This window comes from Tachysurus fulvidraco, chromosome 26 (assembly GCF_022655615.1).
Source record: "Tachysurus fulvidraco isolate hzauxx_2018 chromosome 26, HZAU_PFXX_2.0, whole genome shotgun sequence".
Classification (NCBI taxonomy): domain Eukaryota; kingdom Metazoa; phylum Chordata; class Actinopteri; order Siluriformes; family Bagridae; genus Tachysurus; species Tachysurus fulvidraco.
Genome location: NC_062543.1, coordinates 9,513,276 through 9,538,533, shown reverse-complemented (window position 1 = coordinate 9,538,533; position 25,258 = coordinate 9,513,276). Strand labels below are relative to the sequence as shown.

At 37.0% G+C, this 25,258-nt stretch overlaps 1 protein-coding gene across 3 annotated transcripts in view; it reads left to right on the top strand.

Annotated features, from left to right (window-relative positions):
- Positions 1–13,103, top strand: part of mvb12ba (multivesicular body subunit 12Ba) — a 42,452-nt gene extending 29,349 nt beyond the window's left edge. For 2 of the 3 annotated variants that reach the window (XM_047809238.1, XM_047809237.1), the window contains 5 exons: positions 4,732–4,860; positions 7,609–7,700; positions 7,970–8,025; positions 10,868–10,927; positions 12,403–12,555. In XM_047809238.1, coding sequence (XP_047665194.1) covers positions 4,732–4,860; positions 7,609–7,700; positions 7,970–8,025; positions 10,868–10,927; positions 12,403–12,501 — 436 coding nt within the window. In that variant the 3' untranslated portion in view covers positions 12,502–12,555. Of the gene's footprint in view, positions 1–4,731; positions 4,861–7,608; positions 7,701–7,969; positions 8,026–10,867; positions 10,928–12,402 lie in introns of all 3 variants that reach the window. The other variant, XM_027168029.2, reaches the window with a different exon arrangement.
- The last annotated feature ends 12,155 nt before the right edge of the window (positions 13,104–25,258 follow it).

Sequence of the window (25,258 nt, the reverse complement as noted above, 5' to 3'; positions counted from 1 at the left end):
AAGTATTCACACCCACCAAACTTTTCCACATTTTGACATGTTACAGCCACAAAGAAAATGTATTTTATTGGGATTTTATGAAATAGACAAAGCAAGTGGCACATAATTGTGAAGTGGAATGAAAATGATAAATGTTGTCCAAATTTTTTTTGCAAATAAATATCTGAAAAGTGTGGTGTGCATTTGTATTCAGCCCCCTTTACTCTGATACCCCTAACTAAAATCCAGTGAAACCAACTGCCTTCAGAAGTCACCTAATTAGTAAATAGAGTGCACCTGTGTGTAATTTAACCTTCTTTGTTCTGTGGAGCCCTTAGAAGTGTGTTAGAGAACATTAGTGAACAAACAGCAACATGAAGACCAAAGAACACACCAGAGAAGTCAATGATAAAGTTGTGGAGAAGTTTAAAGCAGGGTTAATTCATATCCAAAGCCTTGAAAATCTCACAGAGCACTGTACAATCCATCATCTGGAAATGGAAAGAGTATGGCACAACTGCAAGCCTACCAAGACATGGCCGTCCACCTAAACTGAAAGGCAGTGCTAGGAGAGCATTAGTCAGAGAAGCAGCCAAGAGGCCCCTGGTAACTCTGGAGGAGCTGCAGAGATTCACAGATCAGGTGGGAGAATCTGTTTACAGGACAACTATTAGTCATGCACTCCACAAATCTGGTCTTTTATGGAAGTGTGTCAAGAAGAAAGCCATAAGAAATCCCATTTGCAGTTTGCGACAAGCCATGTGGGGACACAGCGAGCATGTGGACGAAGGTGCTCTGGTCAGATGAGACCAAAATTGAACTTTTGGCCAAAATTCAAAACGTTATGTGTGGTGGAAACCTAACACTGCACATCACCCTGAACACACCATCCCCACCATGAAACATGGTGGTGGCAGCATCATGTTGTGGGGATGCTTTTCTTCAGCAGGGACAGGGAAGCTGGTCAGAGTTGATGGGAAGATGGATGGAGCCAAATACAGGGCAATCTTAGATGAAAACCTGTTAGAGTCTGCAAAAGACTTGAGTCTGGGGCAGAGGTTCGCCTTCCAGCAAGACAATGACCCTAAACATACAGCCAGAGCTACAATGGAGTGGTTTAGATCAAAGCATATTCATGTATTATAATGGCCCAGTCAAAGTCCAGACCTAAATCCAATTGAGAACCTATGGCGAGACTTGAAAAATCGCTGTTCCCAGACGATCACCATCCAATCTGACTGAGCTTGAGCTATTTTGCAAAGAAGAATGGGCAAAAATTTTTACTCTCTAGATGTGCAAAGCTGGTAGAGACATACCCCAAAAGACTTGCAGCTGTAATTGCAGCGAACGGTGGTTCTACAAAGTATTGATTCAGTGGGGCTGAATACAAATGCACACCACACTTTTCAGATATTTATTTGTAAAAAAAAATTTGGACACCATTTATCATTTTCCTTCCACTTCACAATTATGTGCCACTTTGTGTTGGTCTATCACTCAAAATTCTAATAAAATACATTTTTGTTTGTGGTCGTAACGTGTCAAAATGTAAAAAAAGTTCAGTGGGAATGAATACTTTTGCAAGGCACTGTATGCATGTATGTATACAGTCGTAGGCAAAAGTTTAGGAACCCCTGACAAATTCCATGATTTTCATTTATAAACATTTGGGAATCATGGAATTTGTCAGGGGTTCCTAAACTTTTGCAAGGCACTGTATGCATGTATGTATACAGTCGTAGGCAAAAGTTTAGGAACCCCTGACAAATTCCATGATTTTCATTTATAAACATTTGGGTGTTTGGATCAGCAATTTCATTTTGATCTATCAAATAACTGAAGGACACAGTAATATCAGTAGTGAAATGAGGTTTATTGGATTAACAGAAAATGTGCAATATGCATCAAAACGAAATTAGGCAGGTGCATAAATTTGGGCACCCCAACAGAAAAATCACATCAATATTTAGTAGAGCCTCCTTTAGCAGAAAGATAACAACCTCTAGATGCTTCCGATGGCCTGTAATGAATGTCTGGATGAATGTATTTTGGACCATTCCTCCTTACAAAACATCTCCAGTTCAATTAGGTTTGATGGTTCCCGATGATATTCAGGTGTGGGGACTGGGATGGCCATTCCAAAACGTTGTACTTGTTCCTCGGCATTTATGCAGAGGAACAAGTACAACGTTTTGGACTGGGATGGCCATTCCAAAACATTGTACTAGTTCCTCTGCATAAATGCCCGAGTAGATTTTGAGCAGTGTTTTGGGTCATTGTCTTGTTGAAATATCCAGCCCCGTTATAACTTCAACTTTGTGACGATTCCACAACATTATTCTCAAGAATCTGCTGATATTGAGTGGTTTTCATGCAACCCTCAACTTTATCACTCCACAGCAACTTGTATGTGTGTGTGTGTGTGTGTGTGTATATATATATATATATATATGTATATATATATATATATACGTATATATATATATATATGTGTATATATATATATATGTGTATATATATATATATATATACACATATATATATATATATATGTATATATATATATATATATGTATATATATATATATATATATATATATATATATATAAACACACACACACACACGTACATTCATATATACAGTCATGTGAAAAAATTATTGCGCCCCGTGAAAGCCTGAGGTTAAACATATGGCCTTTTGATCCTCATTCTATCTTCATTGAAAGACTCAAGTAAAATAGAAAGAAAATTATTTTTAAATGTTTGGTAAAATGTAATTTAAAAAAAATCTAATTTCTTGTAAAGAAAAAGTTACTACACCCTCACATTTATTTGTACTTAAAATTGATAGAATTACCTACATGTGTATCACATGAGGTTCAAATTATTAGAACATTGTTACAGAGCATTTTGAAGGAGGCTTGCCTTATTTAAACCTCAGATATTTAGTTTGGTTTGCTCTTATTTGTTGAAGTGAGATGTATCAGCATGGGGAGATCCGAAGAGCTCTCTGAGGCCTTCAGAAAGAAGATGAATCTGGTAAGGGATATAAAAAGATCTCAAATGAATTTGGAATCAGCCATTCCACTGTCTGTAAATCATTTATAATCATTTAAAACAACTGACAACATGGCCCATTCAGGCCATCCAAGCAAATTCAACCCAAGAGCAGACTGCAAGATGCTTAAACAAGTCTCCAAAAACAGGACCTATAGCAAGCGTTTGCTAAAGTTGAGGTCAAAGTGCATGAATATTCAATCAGACTAAAGCACTATTCGGACGGGACTAGTTTTACGTGGGGACATGGGGGTAAAGTAATTATTACCAGAGCTTCTCTGTGATTTTAGTTCCGTCCGAATGTGCCATCTCGCTAATCATTACTGACAATGTCAGTAAAGATTACGGCGACTTTTACCTTCTGTAAAAAGGCCCGGAAAAATCACCTCAGGTAATACTAATCCTGTCCGAATAGACCCGCTGTAAATATGTACGGTAAAATAGCGTCATTTCCTGTTTCAAAGCAGTTTTAAAGCACGTTTTTCAAGCATGGAGGCGCCAAGTTGTCTGTTTGCGCACGTGATAACAGGAAGCAACGTCATACGCACATGATGACAAGGAGGTTACTGTGGTGCGTAAAGCGAGTTACCCCTCCCACTTCTGCTATTTTTACTGAGATGTCTTGTCCCGTGCGAATTAATATTACAGACGTCCTGAGGTAAAATTGCATTACTCCACGTCCCCACCTAGAACTAATCCAGTCCGAATAGTGCTATAGACTGCACAACTTTATCATGGGAGGTGTGCAATGAGGAAATCTTTGTCATCTAAGAAAAACATCAGGACAAGACTGAAGCTTGCAAAACACCACAATGGTAGATGCTTTGGACAGATGAGCCAAAAATGTACAGCATTTTAGCAAAATAAACTGTGAAACATGGAGGTGGAAGTGTTATGCTTTGGGGATGCTTTGCTGCATCATTACCCAACCAGCTCATTATCATAGAATCCACTAGGAATCCTACATTGTATCAAAAGGTGCTTGAGGAACATGTGAGAACATATGTCAAAAAATTGAAGCTGAAAAAGAGCTGGATCTTGCAACATGACAATGATTCAAAACATACCAGTAAATCCACAAAAAATTCACTGAAAATTAAAAAACTGTGAATTCTGGAATGGCTAAGTCAAAGCCTAGATCTAAATCTGATTGAGAGGTGATTTGATACAGACTGTGCATGCAAGAAATTCCTAAAGTATCAAACAGCTGAAAGAATTCTGCATTGAAGAGTAGGAGAAACTTTCTTCCAGTCGATGTCAGAAACTGGTAGATGACTGCAAGGAATGCTTATTTGAGGTTATTTCAAATGTATACCAAAAACCATTAATTCATTACAATATCTATAAAGGGGCTTGATGTTCAAAGGAGAATAATACAGTAGCAGCAATATATGAAATGCTCCACTCAAATACAGTTATATTTAGATTTAAACTATCCATAATGAGGCAAGTGGTGGTTAACCTGCCTCACTGAAACTGAATAATAAAGTGTCCCATACCTGTTAGTTTGACTTAAAAATAGAACATAGCTATTAAGTAACAAATCTATCCAGTATTTTTAAATAGGAGAGGGGTGTTGGATGAATAATGGGAGAATGAAATTAAATGAAAATCAAATCACACATTGCTTATGGCACCATTAATTGTTGGCTGTTGGTTATACATTTCTAATCTAACTGAACATATCCCCACAGAGAGCTGAACAACATGGGGATCTGGTACCGAATGGGGAAGGTGCCTAGAACTCAAGACTGCTCTCCCACAGCTACCACAATGAGCATACAAACAGTCACCAACTCTACTTCAGTTCCTGTCCTGCCCAAGTATGTGTCCCTGACCAAACTGTGTTAATATACACAAAAATTGAATAATTGTTTGAGCATCAGAGTGTGGTTTGAATATATTATAAACTTTTTTAGATTATTAGCCTGATTTTTAATGTTAACATTAACATATATATATATATATATACATAGATAAAATGTAATTTTTCATGATCCCAGCCCTATACCCAAATTAAATTTGGGTTTAATTAACATAATATATTGCTAGGTTAAGCATGAGACAATGTAGGTTAGTATCTGATTATCAGCATTGGATTTTATGCAAGTTATTTGTTTGTTTGTTTGTTTATTTATTTATTTACTTACTTACTTACTTACTTACTTACTTACATTTTTAAGGTATGATTGCATGCTTAAATTTCTAATCCTACTGTATGGGTTCTTTCCAAGTGAATCTTGGTTATAACCCAGATGTGGCATGAAACAAGCCAGAAGCAAGAAAGAAGCACTGCATTGGTTATCAGCAATTAAAATGATCTATGATCTATGCATCATGCAAAGTGAATGTCAACTGCTAAATCTGATGAGGTTGTCTGTTCAGAGATTGTGGAGTCTTCATTTATGAGTCTTTTACATACACTCTGTGGCCTTTTTTGGGATTTGTTTTATTATGATGTTATGCTTTGTAAAAAATTGCTTTGTAAATGACAATAAATGGTCATCACTGCTCTGCTTGTGAAGAGCATGGTAGCATTGAAGAATTCAGTTTTTTACGTGATTTTATTATTGATATTCGTCACCTATAAGCACTCAGGCACCCAGCAGGCATGCTTCATAAAACTGAAAAACATACATTGTGTTTCACACAATATCTTCCAGGTGGCACATTGAATGACGTACTGTTACCCAACACACAGTAAAATGTAGCCCAGACCACAGTAAAAAGTAAAATTTGCCCAATTAGTATTTTGATTACTATATTTTTAAAGATTGTTCCCTCATTGTTTCTTTTTTATTTACATGTTCTGAATTTATATGAATAAAAAAATCAGAGTTTTTCCTAAAATTTAGTATAAATAGTATAAATACTAATACTAGTATAAATACTAATACTAACTAACCATACTTAATGTAGATGCATTGTAGAGTGGTTTCTATGCAACACTCTCATCTTTAAAGCCTTTTGACTTCTTTAAATCATAAAATGGCTTGCCTCGGTCTCCCTCAGCCTCACCGAAGACAGCTTCAGTCTCTGTGTTCTAATATCTCTGATTTGATTATGGTCTTTTTGTTTGTTCTTCTATCACTTTGGTAGACGGTTCTTGATTTCAGAACTTTTGTTGCTCAGCCGGTCATCTGATTTTTACTCCTTACGAGTGGGTTGCATCATGTGATATGGCCTCTGAATTTCTGCACTTAAAATCATTGAACTGCTGATTTCCTGGGAATTTCACACACAAGTCTCTGGAGTGTTGCCACAGTTAAGCATTCTACAGTTAAAGTCACACAGCAATATTTTATCATTCTGATGTATATTAACATTAACTTTTGACCTGTGTCTGCATGATTTTATGCAATGATTTGCTGCTACATGATTATCTGTTTGGATAACTTCATGAATAAGCAGGTGTGTAGGTATTACTAATATACCATTATGTTCCTATGTTATGGCAAACAGCTTTGAAATGAGGCTGTAAGTTCATCTGTTTGGGCTGTATTAATAACTCAAATTTGTTGATGTATTACAATAAGAGTTGCATTACATTAAGAAAATATAGTCTTTGAAACGACTGACAGAGTTAACAATACAAAAGGAATAATCAGTAATTAAGATAAAGAAAAGTATTAACCCAGGTGGTCAATAGGTTGTTAGTAGAATGATGCTAGTAGGTTTCTAATGTGCTACTGTGGTATTCCATGTAATTGGTTTGTGAGGCAGTTGCTAGTGTTATGGTATTTTAGGTGGTTGCTTGGCAGTGTCTGTTATCGTGTAAGTAAATATGTTATTCAAAGACAGGACAAATGAAAATATAAAATTGTGAAAAAAAAGAGCATAAAAGAAAGTTTCATGAAGGAAAGTGTAAAAGAAAATATCTAAAATAAATTGTAAACAAAGAATAAAAAAATAAATAAAGGATGTGATGAGGTGAGACAGGATTGATTTGGGAAAAAGAGAGAAAGTGCAGGCCATGAACACTTCAATGATTGACAATGATGGACATTCCTTTCTGTAATTTTAATGACTGTCTATTACGAAAATATTAAATTCTAAGCTTAAATATTCTTAAATGATACATTTAATCACCACTAAAATGTGTATCACACATCATTTAGCCAAGAGTTTTTTTTTTAATATAGTCTGAATGTTGGGTATAATTAATCCACAGGAAGGCAGGCAATTACAAAATGAAGTGCAAGTCAGTAAACAGCAAGGATAAATAATGCACTAACAATGAAACACAAAATACAATGATAAAATAAAAAGAAAGACGAAAGAACAGTGTGAAGAATGTATTTTGTTGAAGTTGAATAAGAAGTTTTCTTTAATGTTATTTCATTTTACAGTGGTATTGTTTAATCATAACGAAATACATGCATCAATCATGTATCAGTAGTGATCAAACAATCACTAAAATGTTTGTATATACACATATTTTGTAAAGTTTTTATATAGTTTATACTTTTTATTTATCTACCTCCTTTTGGTTTTATTTTTATCCTTATTCCATTCATTTTTATGCTTGAATACTGGACAGATTTAAAAAGCATTTCACTATTTTTCCCCAGACACATATCTATGACCCTACCTGCCAGTTTTAAGAGAAATACTACTCGACCTGACTATGAACACCAGAGCTCCAACCTATATGCTATTTCAGGTAAAAACTTTTATGTTGTCTCAGTTTTGTTCAGTGCTACTGTTCTTTTGACATCTTATGTATATGTGTACAATGTATGACATTTTATGTATACATGTACAATGTATGGGACACTACTTTTTGATGTGACCCCATTACTCTGTGGGCCCTTCCCTTTTTCCCTTTCTAATTTCACTGGAAGATTCTTATTACCTCTTATTGTCTAGCATTATTTCAGTAATATATCTGGGGTTTAAGGGTTTGTTTTTGTTCTCTGTTTTGAATTGTAGCTATGGATGGAGTGCCATTTGTGATCTCTGAGAAGTTTACATGTGCTTCCAGTGATGTAAGTCTGCCTTTAAATTTTTTGCCACCTTCCTACTGTAGACAACAGTAAACAGTAAACCGGTAATTCCAAATGCAATTAATCTACCATTCACAAGCATTCACAAAATAGCTACCACAGTTTGCTACAATAAAATAAGAAGACTTGTGATTGTGATTCCATCTGTTCCATCTAGAATAGTTACAACTTCCATGCAGTTTGATTTTTTATCAGTGCTACAGCATATGCTGTTACTGTGGGTCTCAAATATTGAGCACACACAACAAGCTTTACTAAATTTTAGCTTTACAGAATGGTGCTTAGTAGTGGTGTAGTCTAGTTTTTTGTAGTGAGTATACTGTGCCCCCCCCCCAGCCTCATACGCACCCATCCTAGAGCGACACCCCATAGGCACCACCACACTCACTAATGCATAAAATATGCATCTACATGTAATTGAGAGCATTATTAAAGACTGCTTATGTGTTATCAACATTCCAATTTATTATAAGCAACAAAAGGCAATCAGCTGATAAAACCTGTGCTCCAGGTCCCATATTCATATATATTCACATTTAGCCTTAAATGTTATATGAATATGGGACCTGGAGCACAGGTTTTATCGGCTGTCAATTTTCAATGTACATTTAAGATTGAACAATAAACATTTGTTCAGTTCTATAACCAACACTCTTTCATTGCAGAATATTATGAACTGAATGAACTGGTAGTTTACAAAGCTTTCCAAATACATTTGTACTCGGGCTGTGGGTGAAATGTCACCTGAAGCTGCTGTAGCTTTAGGCGCAGGCTTCCGAAAACACTCAGAGTCAAACACTCATTTTCCTCCTTGGTAGGTGACGTCAGATCAGGTCACAGGCCACAGAAGCCCCAATGGTCCAAAAACGTTAGTGATTTGCAATCGCAACCACAGTCTGTGTTCGCAACACAGTGCGGGGTGAATTTATGAATGAAAGTTCTGTCACAAAACGATATTGTTACGTATCCTCACGCTTTTTAAGTTGGTATATACGGAAATCCTTGGCCTTACCTAGTGGGTATACTACGTATCACGTAGACTACACCACTGGTGCTTAGTATTTCTGTTCATTGATTTCTGATAATGAAACGTGAGCCAGCATAAACAGGAGCGAAGTGATATTTTGTCACATTTAGGGCTGGGCGATAAAACGATAACGATATGAATCGCGATAGACACGTGAACGATAGCGATATAAAATGTGTTCGATAAAACTTTCAATATTTTTTAATCCTTCATCGGAAGAAAACAGGTTGCATAGCAAGTTTGGTTGCATTAACAAAGGCAAGCACTCTCTGGTAACCTAGCAACGTAGGGAGTGACATGCTAACAGCCAATCATGTAACAGTATCATGTTTGGTTGCGCCATATTGTCGTACTTCAGTAACCGGTGACTGATAAGCAGAAAATGAGCGCTGCAAGCGAGCGAGGAACTTTTTCATGCACTTTTTCATATTTCTGCAGGTTTTATATTTCAAACAATGTTACTGTACTGTTTCAGGTTTGTGTTTTATAACTGAGATGCATCTCAGTTAGGGCGCAAATGATTCCTCGAGTAACTCGATTACAAAAATTTATCTTTTAAATTTAATTTAAAGCCTCTTTTAATTCATTTTAAAGCTCGTGCGTGCGTGTGTGTGAGCGTGTGACAACGCGCTTACGTCAAAGTGGAAGGAGACGCGAGGAGTTAGCAGTCTTTTGATTTGAGGGCGCGGGCACGTGCGGGCTGCAAAATGGAAGGGCGCGATAACAATGGCAATGAGAAGAAACAAACAGGAGAAAACGCCAGAAAATTGAAGCTGGCATACCACAACAGCACGTCGTCCATGCTTGTATATGCTTAAAGCACTCATGGACTCTAGGTCTAAGTTCCTGTCCATGATTTTTGCCTCTTAAATACCACAAATCATTCCAAAAAGACAGTAAAGGCTTATGTTATGCCTGAGCTGTAGATTTAGAATCTTTTAGTTCTGAAGTTAAGTTGCATGACTTAAAGGCAGTATTTTTGTATTATTATTATTATTATTATTATTATTATTATTATTATTATTATTATTATTGTTATTGTTTTATTTATTTATTTTTATTTAATTTATTTTAATGTATGCCTTAGTTTTGATACTTTAAAAAGGTAATTAATTTTTTTTTTTTGCATCTCAGAAAAGGGTTTATTTAAAGCCCAATTCTTCTCAGTCAACTTTGTCATTGTTCACAGTACAAGTACAGACAGAGAAACAATGGGTAATATCTAAATGTTTATTTTTTGATAGAAAATATTGTTGTATACATTGCATTTAAAAAATAAAAGTTCATCTTTCTAAAAAAAAAAAATCAAACCAATTAGTTTCTCTTGTATATTTAATATTGCTCTTTAATTAAGCAAAAATGCATTTTATCCGATTACTTGATTAATCGATGACAATACTCGATTACTAAAATATTTATATATATATATTAAGCATTACCTACATTTTATTTCATTTTACACCTTGAATGTTAAGAGATAATAGTTAAGTGTACATTGGCTTTAGACTTATATTTACATTTTTAATTATTTGTGTTTTCCATGGTCTTAATAACTGAGGGAATTATGATCAGAGGAAGGTTAAGTTTAAAATAAAAATGTTTAAATGTATTATATTTTTCTCATGGTCCTTATTTTAAAGGGGTCATAAAAAATATCAATAATTATCGATATCGACCTATATGAAACACTGATATCGTGATACAGTTTTCAGCCATATCGCCCAGCCCTAGTCACATTTTGTTGAGTAATAATAATGGCACCTACTAGTTTCCCTAATCTTTAACTCGCTTTTACAGTTACAACAGGTAGACTTGATGGCCATAAGGATTAAGTCCCTTGCGGAGATTGAAAAAGAGGTGAGTTTTTTTGTTTTTTTTTAGTATCTATAGTCCTGCGACCAGACTTCAACATGACCTAATCATAACATTATAGAAAAAAAATATGGGTGATACAAAAGTGATTTATCACTACACATTTCTGAAGCACCGCCACACCAATTAATTTTAATTTTGGAAACACACTGCAGTAACATAAAGCATACAGCAGCACTCTATAACTACTATTACTACTTTTACTACTACTACTGTCATCCGGAATGCAAGAAGTAGGGTTGTTGAGGGTGCTGCAGCACCACTGACTTTCAGGATTTGATTCTGCCATTCACCATGCAGCTCAAACCAATATGGCCCTCTTTCTCTGCTCTCTTATTGAGATTATTGTATCTTACTCATATAGCATTCTCCAAATTTTGGAGGGTGTAGGGTTTTCAGTTGTTAGTACTTAATAAAAGAATTGGTGACAGGGTCATCAGTGCCCAAGGTTCACTGATACGTAGGGAGAAGAGGCTAGCCTGTCTTGTTCATTCAAACAGATGAACCTTTAACCTTACTGTAGTATGAATGAAAAAGTAATAAGAGAAAGGTGTTAGAACACCGTGATTTCCAGCTTGCTGCATATCATACCAGGAGGCTCCCAATACACCTACAGTAAAAGAGCTGTGGGAATATGCGACTTATAACTCTCTGCATGTGATATCTCTTATTCTTCACATTTTCCTTTTTGCATATTTTGCATATTTTTTTCCTTGAAAATGCTTGCTTTTTTTTTTTTTTTTTACTAAATTGTATATGTTGTAATTTCACATTCAATGGTTGAAATGGTTCTGACATGATTTTTCATGGATTTTTCAAGCAGCCCTTTTTCAAGCAGCTGCTTGAAAAATCCATAAAAAATCATGTCAAAAGTAAAAATATGCAAAAAGGAAAATGTGAAGAATAAGAGATATCACATGCAGAGAGTTATAAGTCACATATTCCCACAGCTCTTTTACTGTAGGTGTATTGGGAGCCTCCTGGTAAGTTTTAGGGATGTCCATTTCTTGTTAAAAAAAAACACAATTTTTTTTAATTTATTTGTTGAGGATAGCATTTACAGTGTGCCATGGTGTATCAGTGTTAGAAATTATTTCATATTCATTTCCTTATTCATTACCTTTCAACACGTAAGATGCCATGCATGCTTTGTAAGCTCTTTGTAGATCACTACTTGAGCGGCCAAATGAAAATGTCAAGATGTCAAGAAAATACTACACAAACTATGATAATCTTTATTTGGAATTAATTAAAGTAATTTCGCTGATAGCTGCTGTATGATAATTGCTTTTGAAGATGACATAAGAAACAGCCACATCCCCGATTATAAAAGGGTATGCACCCATGGTATTGCTGCTGATTTCTTTTTTCTATTTGTCCTAAAATGTTTGAATTTCACTTTCACAATGTTTAGACATTGAAATTTTACATTTCTCTCTCTCGCTTTCTCTCTTTTACTGGGTGTGTGCCTGTTCTCATGTCGTAGTATGAGTATAGCTTTCGTACAGAACACAGCGCAGCTGCCCGCCTGCCCCCCAGTCCTACCAGGACTTCTCTAGGTTCTGAGGCATAAAGCAAAAAGGAGCAGCAAGGGAGGAAAAGAGTGCCAGGCCCAAAACATCCCCAGCATTATTTCTTTGGTATTTAATATGATTTTTTTTTGTGGAAATTGAGAGTATACATTTGCCCTGCTGACAGAAGTGGCAAAAATTCAGGACCTAGTCAAAACCACTATGTCAATTTATGACTTAATCAGATCTACTATTGAAGTAAAAAGGGAGGGCAAATCAGGGAGCTTGTGGGAATTTGTCAGAACTTGTACGTATGAACTACACATCACTACACAAAATGCATCACCATTTGATCAATGAAATGTCTTAACCCCAGCTGGAGTTACTGTAACTGTAGTGTTTAAAGGCTTTAGCATGGACTCTCAATTAAAATCTTTTGAGTTAACAAAGTTTTTTTTTTTCTTTAAAAAAAAAAAGCAGAAAAAGTGTAGATTAAATTGAACTAAATCTGAATAAAAAATTTTTTGTTGCCTGATTCACTGCCTAATGAGAAAAGTTTAACTTTTCTAAGAACATATATAGAGTTCTGTGTTTTGCTGTTAAAAATGTAGCCCAATATGCTGTACAATAAATGCACTTGTGTAATTTCATCTGTGTGTACAAATGTTTGTGTATGTTTGTTTATTTTAAGGAGGAGGTTGTAGGGGAATGGGGGGTCAGCTGTAGTTGTAGTTGTTGTAATTGGTTTATGTAGTAGCTCCACAGTTTAACATTAGAGTACACCAGTGCTTATGTATGCATAAGCACTGGTGTACAAAAATAAGAAGCATGAAGAAACATGGAACTGTTTGCTTTCACTCTCTCTCTTTCATTTACATTTACAGCATTTAGCAGATGCCCTTATCCAGAGTGACTTACATTTAATTTCATTTTTATACAACTGAGCAATTGATGGCCTTGCTCAGGAGCCCAGCAGTGGCAGCTTAGTGGACGTAGGAATCGAACTCACAACCTTCCGATTGGTAGCTCAACACCTTAACCACTAGGCTACCACATCCCATATACCACATCTGCGCAAACATTTTCTTTACACAGGGGTAATGTCAATTATTCATATAGGAATAGGAACAAAATATTAGCAAATGATTTAAGTCAAAAGCAAATATTCAGATCTGCAGCATAACAAAGTCCAAACTGAAACAGTTTGCTGCATGTCTGGAACATGTGAAAACTTTCCTGAAAAGTAAAGGACTCCCCTATCCCAAACTGGAACAGCCACATTGGCTGGAAAAGATGCACTTCATAGTAGATGTAACAGCGCACCTTAACATGCTGAACCGAGGTCTTCAGGGAAAAAGTAGCACAGCTCTGCAGACCCAGCCCTTCCATATCTTGAAATTAATTTGGCCAACATAGCCGATAAATATGTATGGATCTTGAAGATGTTGCATGTCAGAAAGCCATTTTTGCTCAGAATCAAAAATGGAGCGATATTAAAAACTTCAGAAGACCCAACAAACCTGTTTGATACATGGAATGCCATTCCCGACACTTAATTAACATGAACAAAAAGCGGTGACCACTTGCATTCCTGTGAAGTTCAAAGAAACATATTACAGCCCTTATGTAGATAAGCTCTGCAGTGATGTTTAGGAAGATAAATCACTAATTATTAACACACAAATAATTTTCTACCACTTTTTTTTTTTAAAGTGAGATGCTCTTTATTTATACAGCTGCTCCATTATGTTGGAAAAGGCATCATCACCAAACTGTTCTTGGATGGTTGGGAAAAGTTGCTCTCGGAGTATGTTTTTGTACCTTTCTTTATTCATGGCTGTGTTCTTAGGGAAAATTGTGAGTGAGCCCACTCCCTTGGCTGAGAAACAACCCCACACATTTTTCTGGATACCTCTAACAATCAGAAACAGGATTTATCAGAGAAAATGACTTTACTCCAGTTCTCAGCAGTCAAATCCCTGACAGAATATCAGCCTGTCCCTGGTGTTTTTTCTGGAGAAAAGTGGCTTATATTCTGCCCTTCTTGACACCAAGCTATCCTCCAAAATCTTCACCTCACCCTGCTGCCATTCCTTAGCAAGCTCTACACTGGTGGTGCCCCTATACCGCAGGTGAATCAATGGTCCTGCCACTTGCTGGACCTTCTTGGGCTCCCTGAATCCTTTTTCACAACAATTAAGTTCATGTTCATGTTAAGGGACTTTGCAATGAATTGCAATACATCTGATGACTCTTCATAACATTCTGGAGTATATGAAAATTGCCATCGTATTTATAACTTAGGTTACAGACTCAAAATTAATTTGGTAGCTCTGTAAAAGATCATATGAAACCTGACACAGTAGTGACCTGGATCTCAGCATATAAGAATATAAATATAATAACTAGAACGGTACATTTCCTGAAGAAAATGTGAATGGTGCTTGCACATGGCAACCTCCCCTCATCGTGCTGAGAGTTTTGATATATGACCATGTTGTGCAAACTTTTTGATTTCACTTATTTTGGGGGCGGGGCTACACGTGACGTCACCAAAACACACGTGAGGCACTTCGTCTCATTGGGCTGAGTGTTTTGATATATGACATGTCCATGTTGTGCAAAATTTATGATTTCGCTTCTTTTGGGGGCGGGGCTACACGTGACATCACGTGAATACCCGGTGGGGTGCCAATACTTTTGGACAAAAGTGACTACTAAGTGTTTTCACATTTCATGTCTTGCAAAGCACATTCTTATTCTCTTGCATACTTATTATTAATGTGCTTGCAAAGCACATTCTTATTCTCTTGCATACGTATTATTATTATTATTATTATTATTATTATTATTGACACTTTTGTTGCTATATTTCACAGTTGTTAGAATTGGTGAGCTTTCAGTTTCATTTCATATATATATATTGTGGGATCGCCCCCTATTTTCATGATTTTCGTTTGATTCGTTAGGCCCTGGACTACAAATCTGACGCCTCAGTGTAGTTTTATAAGCCTCCTAGGACAAGTGAGAGCCGAAACAGAAGTGAACTGCTGTTTACAGTTTCGGTCAGAAACGCGTTTTGGATTAAAAGGCTTACATATTCCAGTTCCTTAGACTCTTGGGGATTTTTTACAAGCATTTGTTTTGGAAAATATTACCCCAGTGAAGAAAGGGAATCGTTTGAAGGTAAGCACCGCCTAGTTCAGGTGACTATCAACTTGGATTAAATTAGTATGATGGCTATAAATTATATTATGCTTTATGTGTGGGCTTGATAAAATTCTGCCATTTGTATAACTTTTTGTTGTTTTCAACTATCAGTGTAGTTTTTATAATTTTTTTTTATAATTTTTTACACTTTAAACTAATGTCCTTTTAAGAGCAGCAACAGCAATTCAAATTAAGCGCATTTTTTCTTTGTCTCCCCACATTACTATTTTTTAAACATATGACACATGTATATCACAAAGAATGATAAGAATGACTTTAATATAATAAAGCTTGGGTACTGTTAGACTCGCCATTCTTCACATTAGTGAATTAATACATAAAACCGCAAAGACTTTTTCGTGTTCCTGAATGGACTAGGGGATAGCGATTTGTTTAGCATGCAAGAGTTTCGCAGTTCGAATCCCTTGGACAGTATTTTTTCTAACACTTTATAATAAAGGTTCATTAGTTGACATTATTTACCACATTACTTAACATGAACTAATAATGAACTGCACTTCTACAGCATTTATTCATTTTGTTCATGTTAATTTCAACATTTACTAATACATCATTAACACCGTGTTAACATTAGTTAATATACTGTGAACTAACATGAACAAAGAATAAACTTTATTTTAACAAAGATTACTACATACAATAATTTATTGCTCATGGTTAGTAAATGTTAGTTAATACATTAAATTTGAACTAATGATCCTTATTGTAACGTGATTAAATTTTTTCCCAGTAAAATCACTGATTGATGCTTTAGTTCAAAATCTTCATGGCGCTTGTTTCAGGAAAAGATAAATGGATTTTCAGGTGTGCTCTTTTGTTGCAGGTGAGAAACTAGTCTGCAAATATAACCATAGTAACTGAGCAGCCATACCCTAGCAACCATGTAGTGCACCTTATGAACCATATTGCACTATAAAGAAGCCATATCTCAGTTACACAACATAAAACACTCAGCACGATGAGGGGAACTGACATCACGTGTAGCCTCACCCCCAAAATTAGCGAAATAAAAAATTTAGCACAACATGGACATGTGACATATCAAAACACTCAGCACGATGAGGGGAACTTGCCACGTGCAAGCACATTCACATTTTCTTTAGGAAATATACCGTTCTAGTTCTACTTATTATACTGCATAGAACAGTATTTTGGGGACAGGGCTACACGTGACTACCCGGTGGGGTGCCAATACTTTTTGGACAAAAGTCTATTGACTGGGGGCGAATACTTGTGGAATCATTGGATTGATAGTGTGGAGTTGATAGTTACATGTATTGAGAGTGTGCTTTACATCTACAGAGAGAACAAAAGAATTTTAAGAATTACCTATTCAAGTCTATGGGGAAAAAAACCCATTTGCGCTTCCGTACTGGGAATTCCGATCGCTTATAAAAGTCATAGCACACCTGTCCTCAATGGTCGATTTGACACCTCATTCATGGGTCTAGGACAAAAGCTGCAGGACAAGTTACACGCCAAAAAAGTGTCCGGAAGAAGAAGCAGAACTAGAACGGTACATTTCCTAAAGAAAATGTGAATGTGCTTGCATGTGGCAAATTCCCCTCATCGTGCTGAGTGTTTTGATATATGACATGTCCATGTTGTGCTAAATTTTTGATTTCGCTAATTTTGTGGGCGGGGCTACACGTGACGTCAGTTCCCCTCATCGTGCTCAGTGTTTTGATATATGACATGTCCATGTTGTGCAAAATTTGATTTATGAGTTTTTGATTTTGCTTACTTTGGGGGCGGGGCTACACGTGACGTGACCAAAACATGCGTGACGCACTTCCCCTCATTGGGCTGTGTTTTGATGTATGACACGTCCATGTTGTGCAAAATTTATGATTTCGCTTATTTGGGGGGCGGGGCTACATGTGACGTCACGTGACATCACCAAAACACCCCAGATAGCAATTACGTTTTGGCCACATGTGGGTATTATCTGGCACATATGGCCTAATTGTGGCGTGGCTATACAGATATGGGCCAAATTGTGGCCATATTTGTTTTGCCAGAACTTTAAAATCGGCTGGAAATGCTCTCTTGGTTCACAACTCATTTTGAGGTATATGGCCCAGATAACAACGAACACATGAGAACCATATGTGGTTGAGCTATGGCACACAGTGAGAAACACAGACTTGTGGTAAACTTTTGGCTTATACGTGGAAAAACACAATACACCTGAAATCAAGTGCGGCAGACATCCTCCGTCCCACACCTCAGGTTGCTGTGCGTCTTCCCTCCTATTGGTGGAGTGAGACTACGGCGCGAATGTGACTGAGACTTGGGCAGTGGGCGGCATTTCTGCTTTCCTCACGACTGTGTAAGCTACGTTCAGGTAAGTGATTGGCACTTTACAGTCATATAATAAATGCATTATGTGTCAATATTGCATATTATTAAGCGTTTAGTTATTAGTTTAATTGAGGAATCTGGAATCTGTCTCATGCACTGAAAGTCATGCATGTCTTTTTTAAAGCAGAATACATCCAGTGTAAATTTTAACCAGTTGGTGAAAAAGTATTCTAAAAACAAAATCTAAATAATTTGTCATAAGAAATTATGGTATTATTATGGCCCACATATTGAAAAATACAATTTGCAATTCCTTTCGAAAATATACTGGAAATTCTTTTTTTTGGTCAATCAGATGTGGTTAATTATTGCAATTAAAATATTAAAGGAGGAAATTTATATTAAATTATTTTTTTCCCCCATTATCCTCCAGCTCTAACTTCCATATTGTATTGCTGCTAGCATTATTTAAATTCATCAATATTGCAGAGACTGAGAGGGGGGTAGGAGGGAGCGAATGAAGAAACGCGAGGCCCAACAAAACACTGCCGACCCTCATTAGGCACATCAAAACTCAATTTAAGCTCTCTGTACAAGTTAATCTGTTTTTTTGTGTGTTTTTTTTTCTGTGATTTTTATTACTCTGAGTTGACTGCATTCTTAAATGTATTCTTATGTTTACTCTTAAAGCTGTAATTATTTAAACACTTGTTTTGAAGTAAATTGTTTTGAGTACATTTGTTGTTGAGTGTTTCATTTACCTTTAAGTTAATAAGACTTTTACATACTGTCAGCTGCATGTGTGGCACATATGGGCCAATAGATTTTAACAGAACTCAACCATACTAAAATTGCATATAAGGCTCATATTTGGGCCACATTAAATTGTATTATTTGTCTCATGTTTGGTGGAGTTATGGCACTCCTTTGGTTCAGTTCTTTCAAAGAAGATGTGTGCCATATTTGGGCCACATAAAATTACATTTGGCTCATGCTTGGTGGACTTATGGCACTGCTTTGGTTCAGTTTTGGCAAAGGAGATGTGGGCCATATTTGGGCCACATAAATTACATTTGGCTCATGCTTGGTAAAGTTACGGCACTGCTTTGGTTCAGTTTTGGCAAAGAAGAGGTGTGCCATATTTGGGCCACATAAATTACATTTGGCTCATACTTGGTAAACTTACGGCACTGATTTTGTTCAGTTTTGGCAAAGGAGATGTGGGCCATATCTGGGCCGACAAACACAAACTAATCTGGGCCACAGCTCAGCTGTTTATCTGGCCCAAATCTGGGCCAAAGGAAATTTGCTGACTGAGACACGTGAGGCAATTCTCCTCATTGGGCTGATTGTTTTGATATATGACACATCCATGTTGTGCAAAATTTATGATTTCGATTATGATTATTAATAATAATAAGTATGCAGACTAACAATAATGATGCTTTGCAAGCACCATTAATAATAATAATAATAATTATGCAGAATAACAATAATGATGCTTTGCAAGCACCATTAATAATAATAAGTATGCAGAATAACAATAATGATGCTTTGCAAGCACCATTAATAACTAGATTTGTAAAGTTTGTTGTGACAAACTTTGATGTTGGCTTTGACGGTGCAAGTATTCGCAAAGGCCGGTGCATTTTGGAGTGGACAGAAAGATTGTGAAAGCTACTGAACCGCTAGGGTGCCAATACTTTTGGAGGTGAGCGGACATGAGGATGTGACGTGACCAGAATACCCGTGGGGGGGGGGATACCCTCATTGTGCTGAGTGTTTTGATATGTCACATGTCCATGTTGTGCAAATTTTTAATTTTCACGTGACGTGACCAGAATACCCGTGGGGCAGTTCCCCTCATTGTGCTAAGTGTTTTGATATGTCACATGTCCAAGTTGTGCAAATTGTTAATTTTCACGTGACCTCACATGACGTCACGTGACGTGACCAGAATACCCGTGGGGCATTTCCCCTCATTGTGCTGAGTGTTTTGATATGTCACATGTCCATGTTGAGCAAATTTTTAATTTTCATGTGACGTCACCTGACATGACCAGAATACCCGTGGGGCAGTTCCCTTCAATGTGCTGAGTGTTTTGATATGTCACATGTCCATGTTGTGCAAATTTTTTATTTCGCTTGTTTTGGGGGCGGGGCTACACGTGACGTCATGTGACGTGACCAGAATACCCCTGGGGCAGTTCCCCTCATTGTGCTGAGTGTTTTGATATGTCACATGTCCATGTTGTGCAAATTTTTGATTTTGCTTGTTTTGGGGGCGGGGCTACACGTGACGTCACGTGGTGTCAAGTGACGTCACCAGAATACCCGGTGGGGTGCCAATACTTTCGGCAAAAAGCGGCTACTGAAGGTTTGGACATTTCATGTCAATACTGCAGTCATTATGGGATTGTACTTATTATACTGCATAGAACAGTACATGCAATTCTTAATGTTGGATGTATTGTGTGTGTGAGAGCTTAGAGGACTTTTCGGAATTCCCCATTTAAGTCTATGGGATGTTCGATCATCGAGTACGGGAAAACCGAAAATTCCGTCGGAACTCCGGAATAAAAACTTTGTCTGGAGTAAGGTCCTAAAGAACCTGTCTGAGTTCGGTGTAAATCGCTTGAAAACTTGCCGAGTTATAAACCTCAAAAGTTTATAATGGAAGTCTATGGGGAAAAAAGGCACTTTGAGCTTCCAAACCGGGAATACCGGAATTCCGATCGCTTAGAAAAATAGAAGCTACAATCTTCAGCCCAGGGTCTACGACATATCCGAATTTGGTGCATGTGGCCCTAGGTCGCATTTTTTAAATACATTTTTGTCTAATAATAATAATAATAATAATAATAAGCTTATAATGGAAATCAGAATGTTGGCTTCTACAAAGCCAACATAATAATAAGTATGCTGAATAACAGTAATGATGCTTTGCAAGCACAATTAATAAACAAAGGTTAGTTAGTCTCTTAAGCTTGCCTGTGTCATTGGAGCTAGCTAGAAATTGTAAAACCCATAACAGACTGCAAATAATGCATTTTAACCTTTTTAATTAGCCTGCTTGTCTGGTCTAGTTAATCGATGACAATCCTAAGACAGGGCCCTGTCTTAGGATTGTCATCGATTAACTAGGCCTGTTCTAATACTATGTGCTATGCTGCAAGAAATGAAAAAAGTTCCAGTTATCTATGAAGCCAACATTGTTTTTGGCACACCACTTGGACAGCAAGTGCATTATTCACACAATTTGTCACATTACATTTGAGCATGAGGCACACATTTGTCGTTTTTTTTGTTGTTTTCGTATTTGCAGTTTTGTTTTCTTGGCTAAAGTTTTATGAATACCTTTCAAAGTGTGGGCACTCTTCTCTTTACAATATTTACAAATAAAGTTAATGGTTCTGATAACTACAAAGAAAATATGCTTTCCTGCTCAACACTAGAAATGACAGCTATCCATACATTATTCAAATGATTTGCTGGATTATGTTGGATTTACTGATCTGATTTAACATTAGTTCTTGTTCAAGTGCCAAAATTCCTGACTGCATATATACTTATAATATTAGTGTCTCTTTTCAGCATACACTAGCCATAAAATTAAAACTACTGACAGCTGACGATAAATATGTTTGTCATATATTTTAGATAAAACCAATTCCATGTGTATATGGGAGTTTTAGAGTCTTATTGTATATACATCACCACAAACATTCATTTGTGCTGACCTACCCAGACCACACCATCTTGATGCAATCACAGCTTAGATGGGCAACCCATGTAGTTTAAAAAAAAAAAAAAGCTGAGATGAGTAAATATAAATAGCTTAGTGGTTAGCACGTTCACCTCACACCTCCAGGGTCAGGGTTCGATTCCTGCCTCTACCTTGTGTGTGTGGAGTTTGCATGTTCTCCCTGTGCCTTGGGTGTTTCCTCCGGGTACTCCGGTTTCCTCGCCCGGTCCAAAGACATGCATGGTAGGTTAATTGGCATCTCTGGAAAAATTGTCCGTAGTGTGTGATTGCGTGTGTGAATGACAGTGTGTGTGCCCTGCGATGGGTTGGCACTCCGTCCAGGGTGTATCCTGCCTTGATGACCGATGACGCCTGCGATAGGAACAGGCTCCCCGTGACCCGAGAAGTTCAGATAAGCGGTAGAAGCGGTTGACAGCCTGCAGGTTAAACTGTTCTTTAGGACCCTGTAGAGTAGAGTGGAGTACTGAGGTTTGTTGTTGCACATATGCTGATTGATATATATATATATATATCAATCAAACTAAATTATACAGTATCTGACAGACGTGGGTACACCCCACACATATTTGTAAATATCTTATGTCTTTTCATGTGACATCAGTGAAGAAATGACACTTTGCTACAATGTAAATAGTGAGTGTACAGCTTGTATAACTGTGAAGTTGTCGTCCCCTCAAAATAAATCAACACAGCCATTAATGTCTAAACCACAAAAGTGAGTACACTCCTAAGTAAAAATCTCCAAATTGGGCCCAATTAGCCATTTTATCTCCCCGGTGTCATGTGACTCGTTAGTGTTACAAGGTCTCAGGTGTGAATGGGACGCAGGTGTGTTAAATGTGGTGTTATCGCTCTCACTCTCTCATACTGGTCACTGGAAGTTCAACATGGCACCTCATGGCAAAGAACTCTCTGAGGATGTGAAAAAAAGAATTGTTGCTCTACATAAAGATGGCGTAGGCTATAAGATTGCCAAGACCCTGAAACTGAGCTGCAGCAAGGTGGCCAAGCCCTTACAGCGGTTTAACAGGACAGGTTCCACTTAGAACAGCTACTACTGTCAGAAAATCGTCTAGTACACACAATTAGTCATGCATGCACATCACTTCACTGGACACAGAGGCAAACAGTCCCAGCTCGGAGCATGGCTTCTCTCTCCAGATGCAACTTCTATGTTGGCTGCTTCAGGGTGGTGACTGACGTGCACAATAAGCCCCGCCTCTCCAACAGTGGTGGACCTCTCTGGATGATGGACAAGGCACTGTCTGTATTCAAACAGTCTGCCCTCATCTTCTGCATGATGACATCATGTTCACTTGAATAGTTTATTAAAGAGATGGCATCTAGACTTTAATCATTAGATCTAGCTGATCTTCAAGGTAGCTCAGCTGTCTGTAAAGCAGAGGGCCTCCCATTTTCTTCTGTTTTTGGATCCTTATTTGCAGAATATTTTGTCCCCTTTGTAGTCTTGAAGCACTAGGACAAGAATCCGGTGGTTTTTGGGCCATCATAAAAATGTTCCTGACAAAATGACAAATTCAAACTCAAAAGGTAACCCTCCCTTGAAAATTATAACATTTAAGACAAATGACTTACATATCCAGTCCTCCCTTGGGGATCTCTGAGTGAGGGAAACAAAGTGATAATTCCCAATCACAATGAAAAAACTAATAAGTAATATCTGTGTCTGTATAAAGTGCTGGTACTCACATCTACACCCTGTGAGTTTTTTGAAGCATCATTATCCTTTCTGAATCCTTTTGGACTAAACCAGTCACTGTTTTCACTGCTTTTTTAAGTCAGAGAGAGTATGTCTGTATCTAAGCTGACTGGAGATCGAGGTGTAGAAGTTCCTGTTAATCTCGTGTTCATGTCAATTCAACACTGCATTTAGCAAACAAATTTTGAGAATTTTTAATAAAGGACTTTAGCTAAAGGGTACTTGCAATGACTTTCATTTGCTTACTATTTAGAAATATATTTCTACACTACCTACAACATTTAAAATGTTGAACATATTAAACTTACCCAGCAGTCATTCTGGTATTGGGACACTTACATATGTCACAGTGGTGTAGTCTAGTTTTTTGTAGTGAGTATACTGTGGAACCCCCCCCCCCCCCAGCCTCTTGTGCATCCATCATAGAGCGACACCCCATAGGCACCACCACACTCACTAACGCATAAGAAATGCATCTACATGTAATTGAGAGCATTATTAAAGACTGCTTATGTGTTATCAACATTCCAATTTATTATAAGCAACAAAAGACAGTCAGCTGATAAATCCTATGCTCCAGCTCCCATATTCATATAACATTTAAGGCTAACTGTAGCTCTTAAAGGTATAGTTCATCCAAAAATGAAAATTGTGTTATTTCCTCACCCTCAATTTGTTCCAAAACTGTATGAGTTTCTTTCTTCTGTTTAATACAACATATGATATTTTGAAAAATAACACAATTTTCATTTTTGGGAGAACTTTATACCTTTAAGAGCTACATTTAGCCTTAAATGTTATATGAATATGGGACCTGGAGCACAGGTTTTATCAGCTGTCAATTTTCAATGTACATTTAAGAGTGAACAAAAAACATTTGTTCAGTTCTATCACCAACACACGTTCATTGCAGAATATTATGAACTGAATGAACTGGTAGTTTACTAAGCGTTTCCAAATACATTTGTACTCGGGCTGTGGGTGAAATGTCACCCGAAGCTGCTGTAGCTTTAGGCGCAGGCTTTCGAAAACACTCGGAGTGTAGTTTGAGTCTGCTTTCGTTTCAGATCTTTTACTTTAGTTAGTTAATTTCAAATTTGCGCCAAAAAAAAACACCGCCAAGCAACTGATTTTCCTCCTTGGTAGGTGACGTCAGATCAGGTCACAGGCCACAGAAGCCCCAATGGTCCAAAAACGTTAGTGATTCGCAATCGCAACCACAGTCTGTGTTCGCAACACAGTGCGGGGTGAATTTATGAATGAAAGTTCTGTCACAAAACGATATTGTTACGTGTCCTCACGCTTTTTAAGTAGGTATACGGAAATCCTTGGCCTTTCCTGGTGGGTATATACGGAAATCCTTGGCCTTGCCTAGTGGGTATACGGCGTATACCTGCGTATCACGTAGACTACACCACTGATATGTCATTTACATAATTTATGACAAAAATCAATCCAACGATTAATCTATTAATTAAGAGGAAACTAAAAGGTTAAATCAAAAAAGTTTAACTCATATCAGACTGTTCTAAAAGTTCACATTTAAACTTGCCATAGTTAAGAATCTCACAGAATTAAAAAAGAAATCCAAGCAAAATCTTCAAAGTAAAACCATAAGAATTTAAAATAAATAAAAGCATTAACTATGTTATGTTTAGATTCCTCATTCATCTGTGAATGAACAAGATAAGACTGAGATTAAAAATGATAAATACTGGAATTTGCATGATTTTTCTGATTTATCTGTATTATCAAGTGAAACTATCAGACTTACCACCACTTTT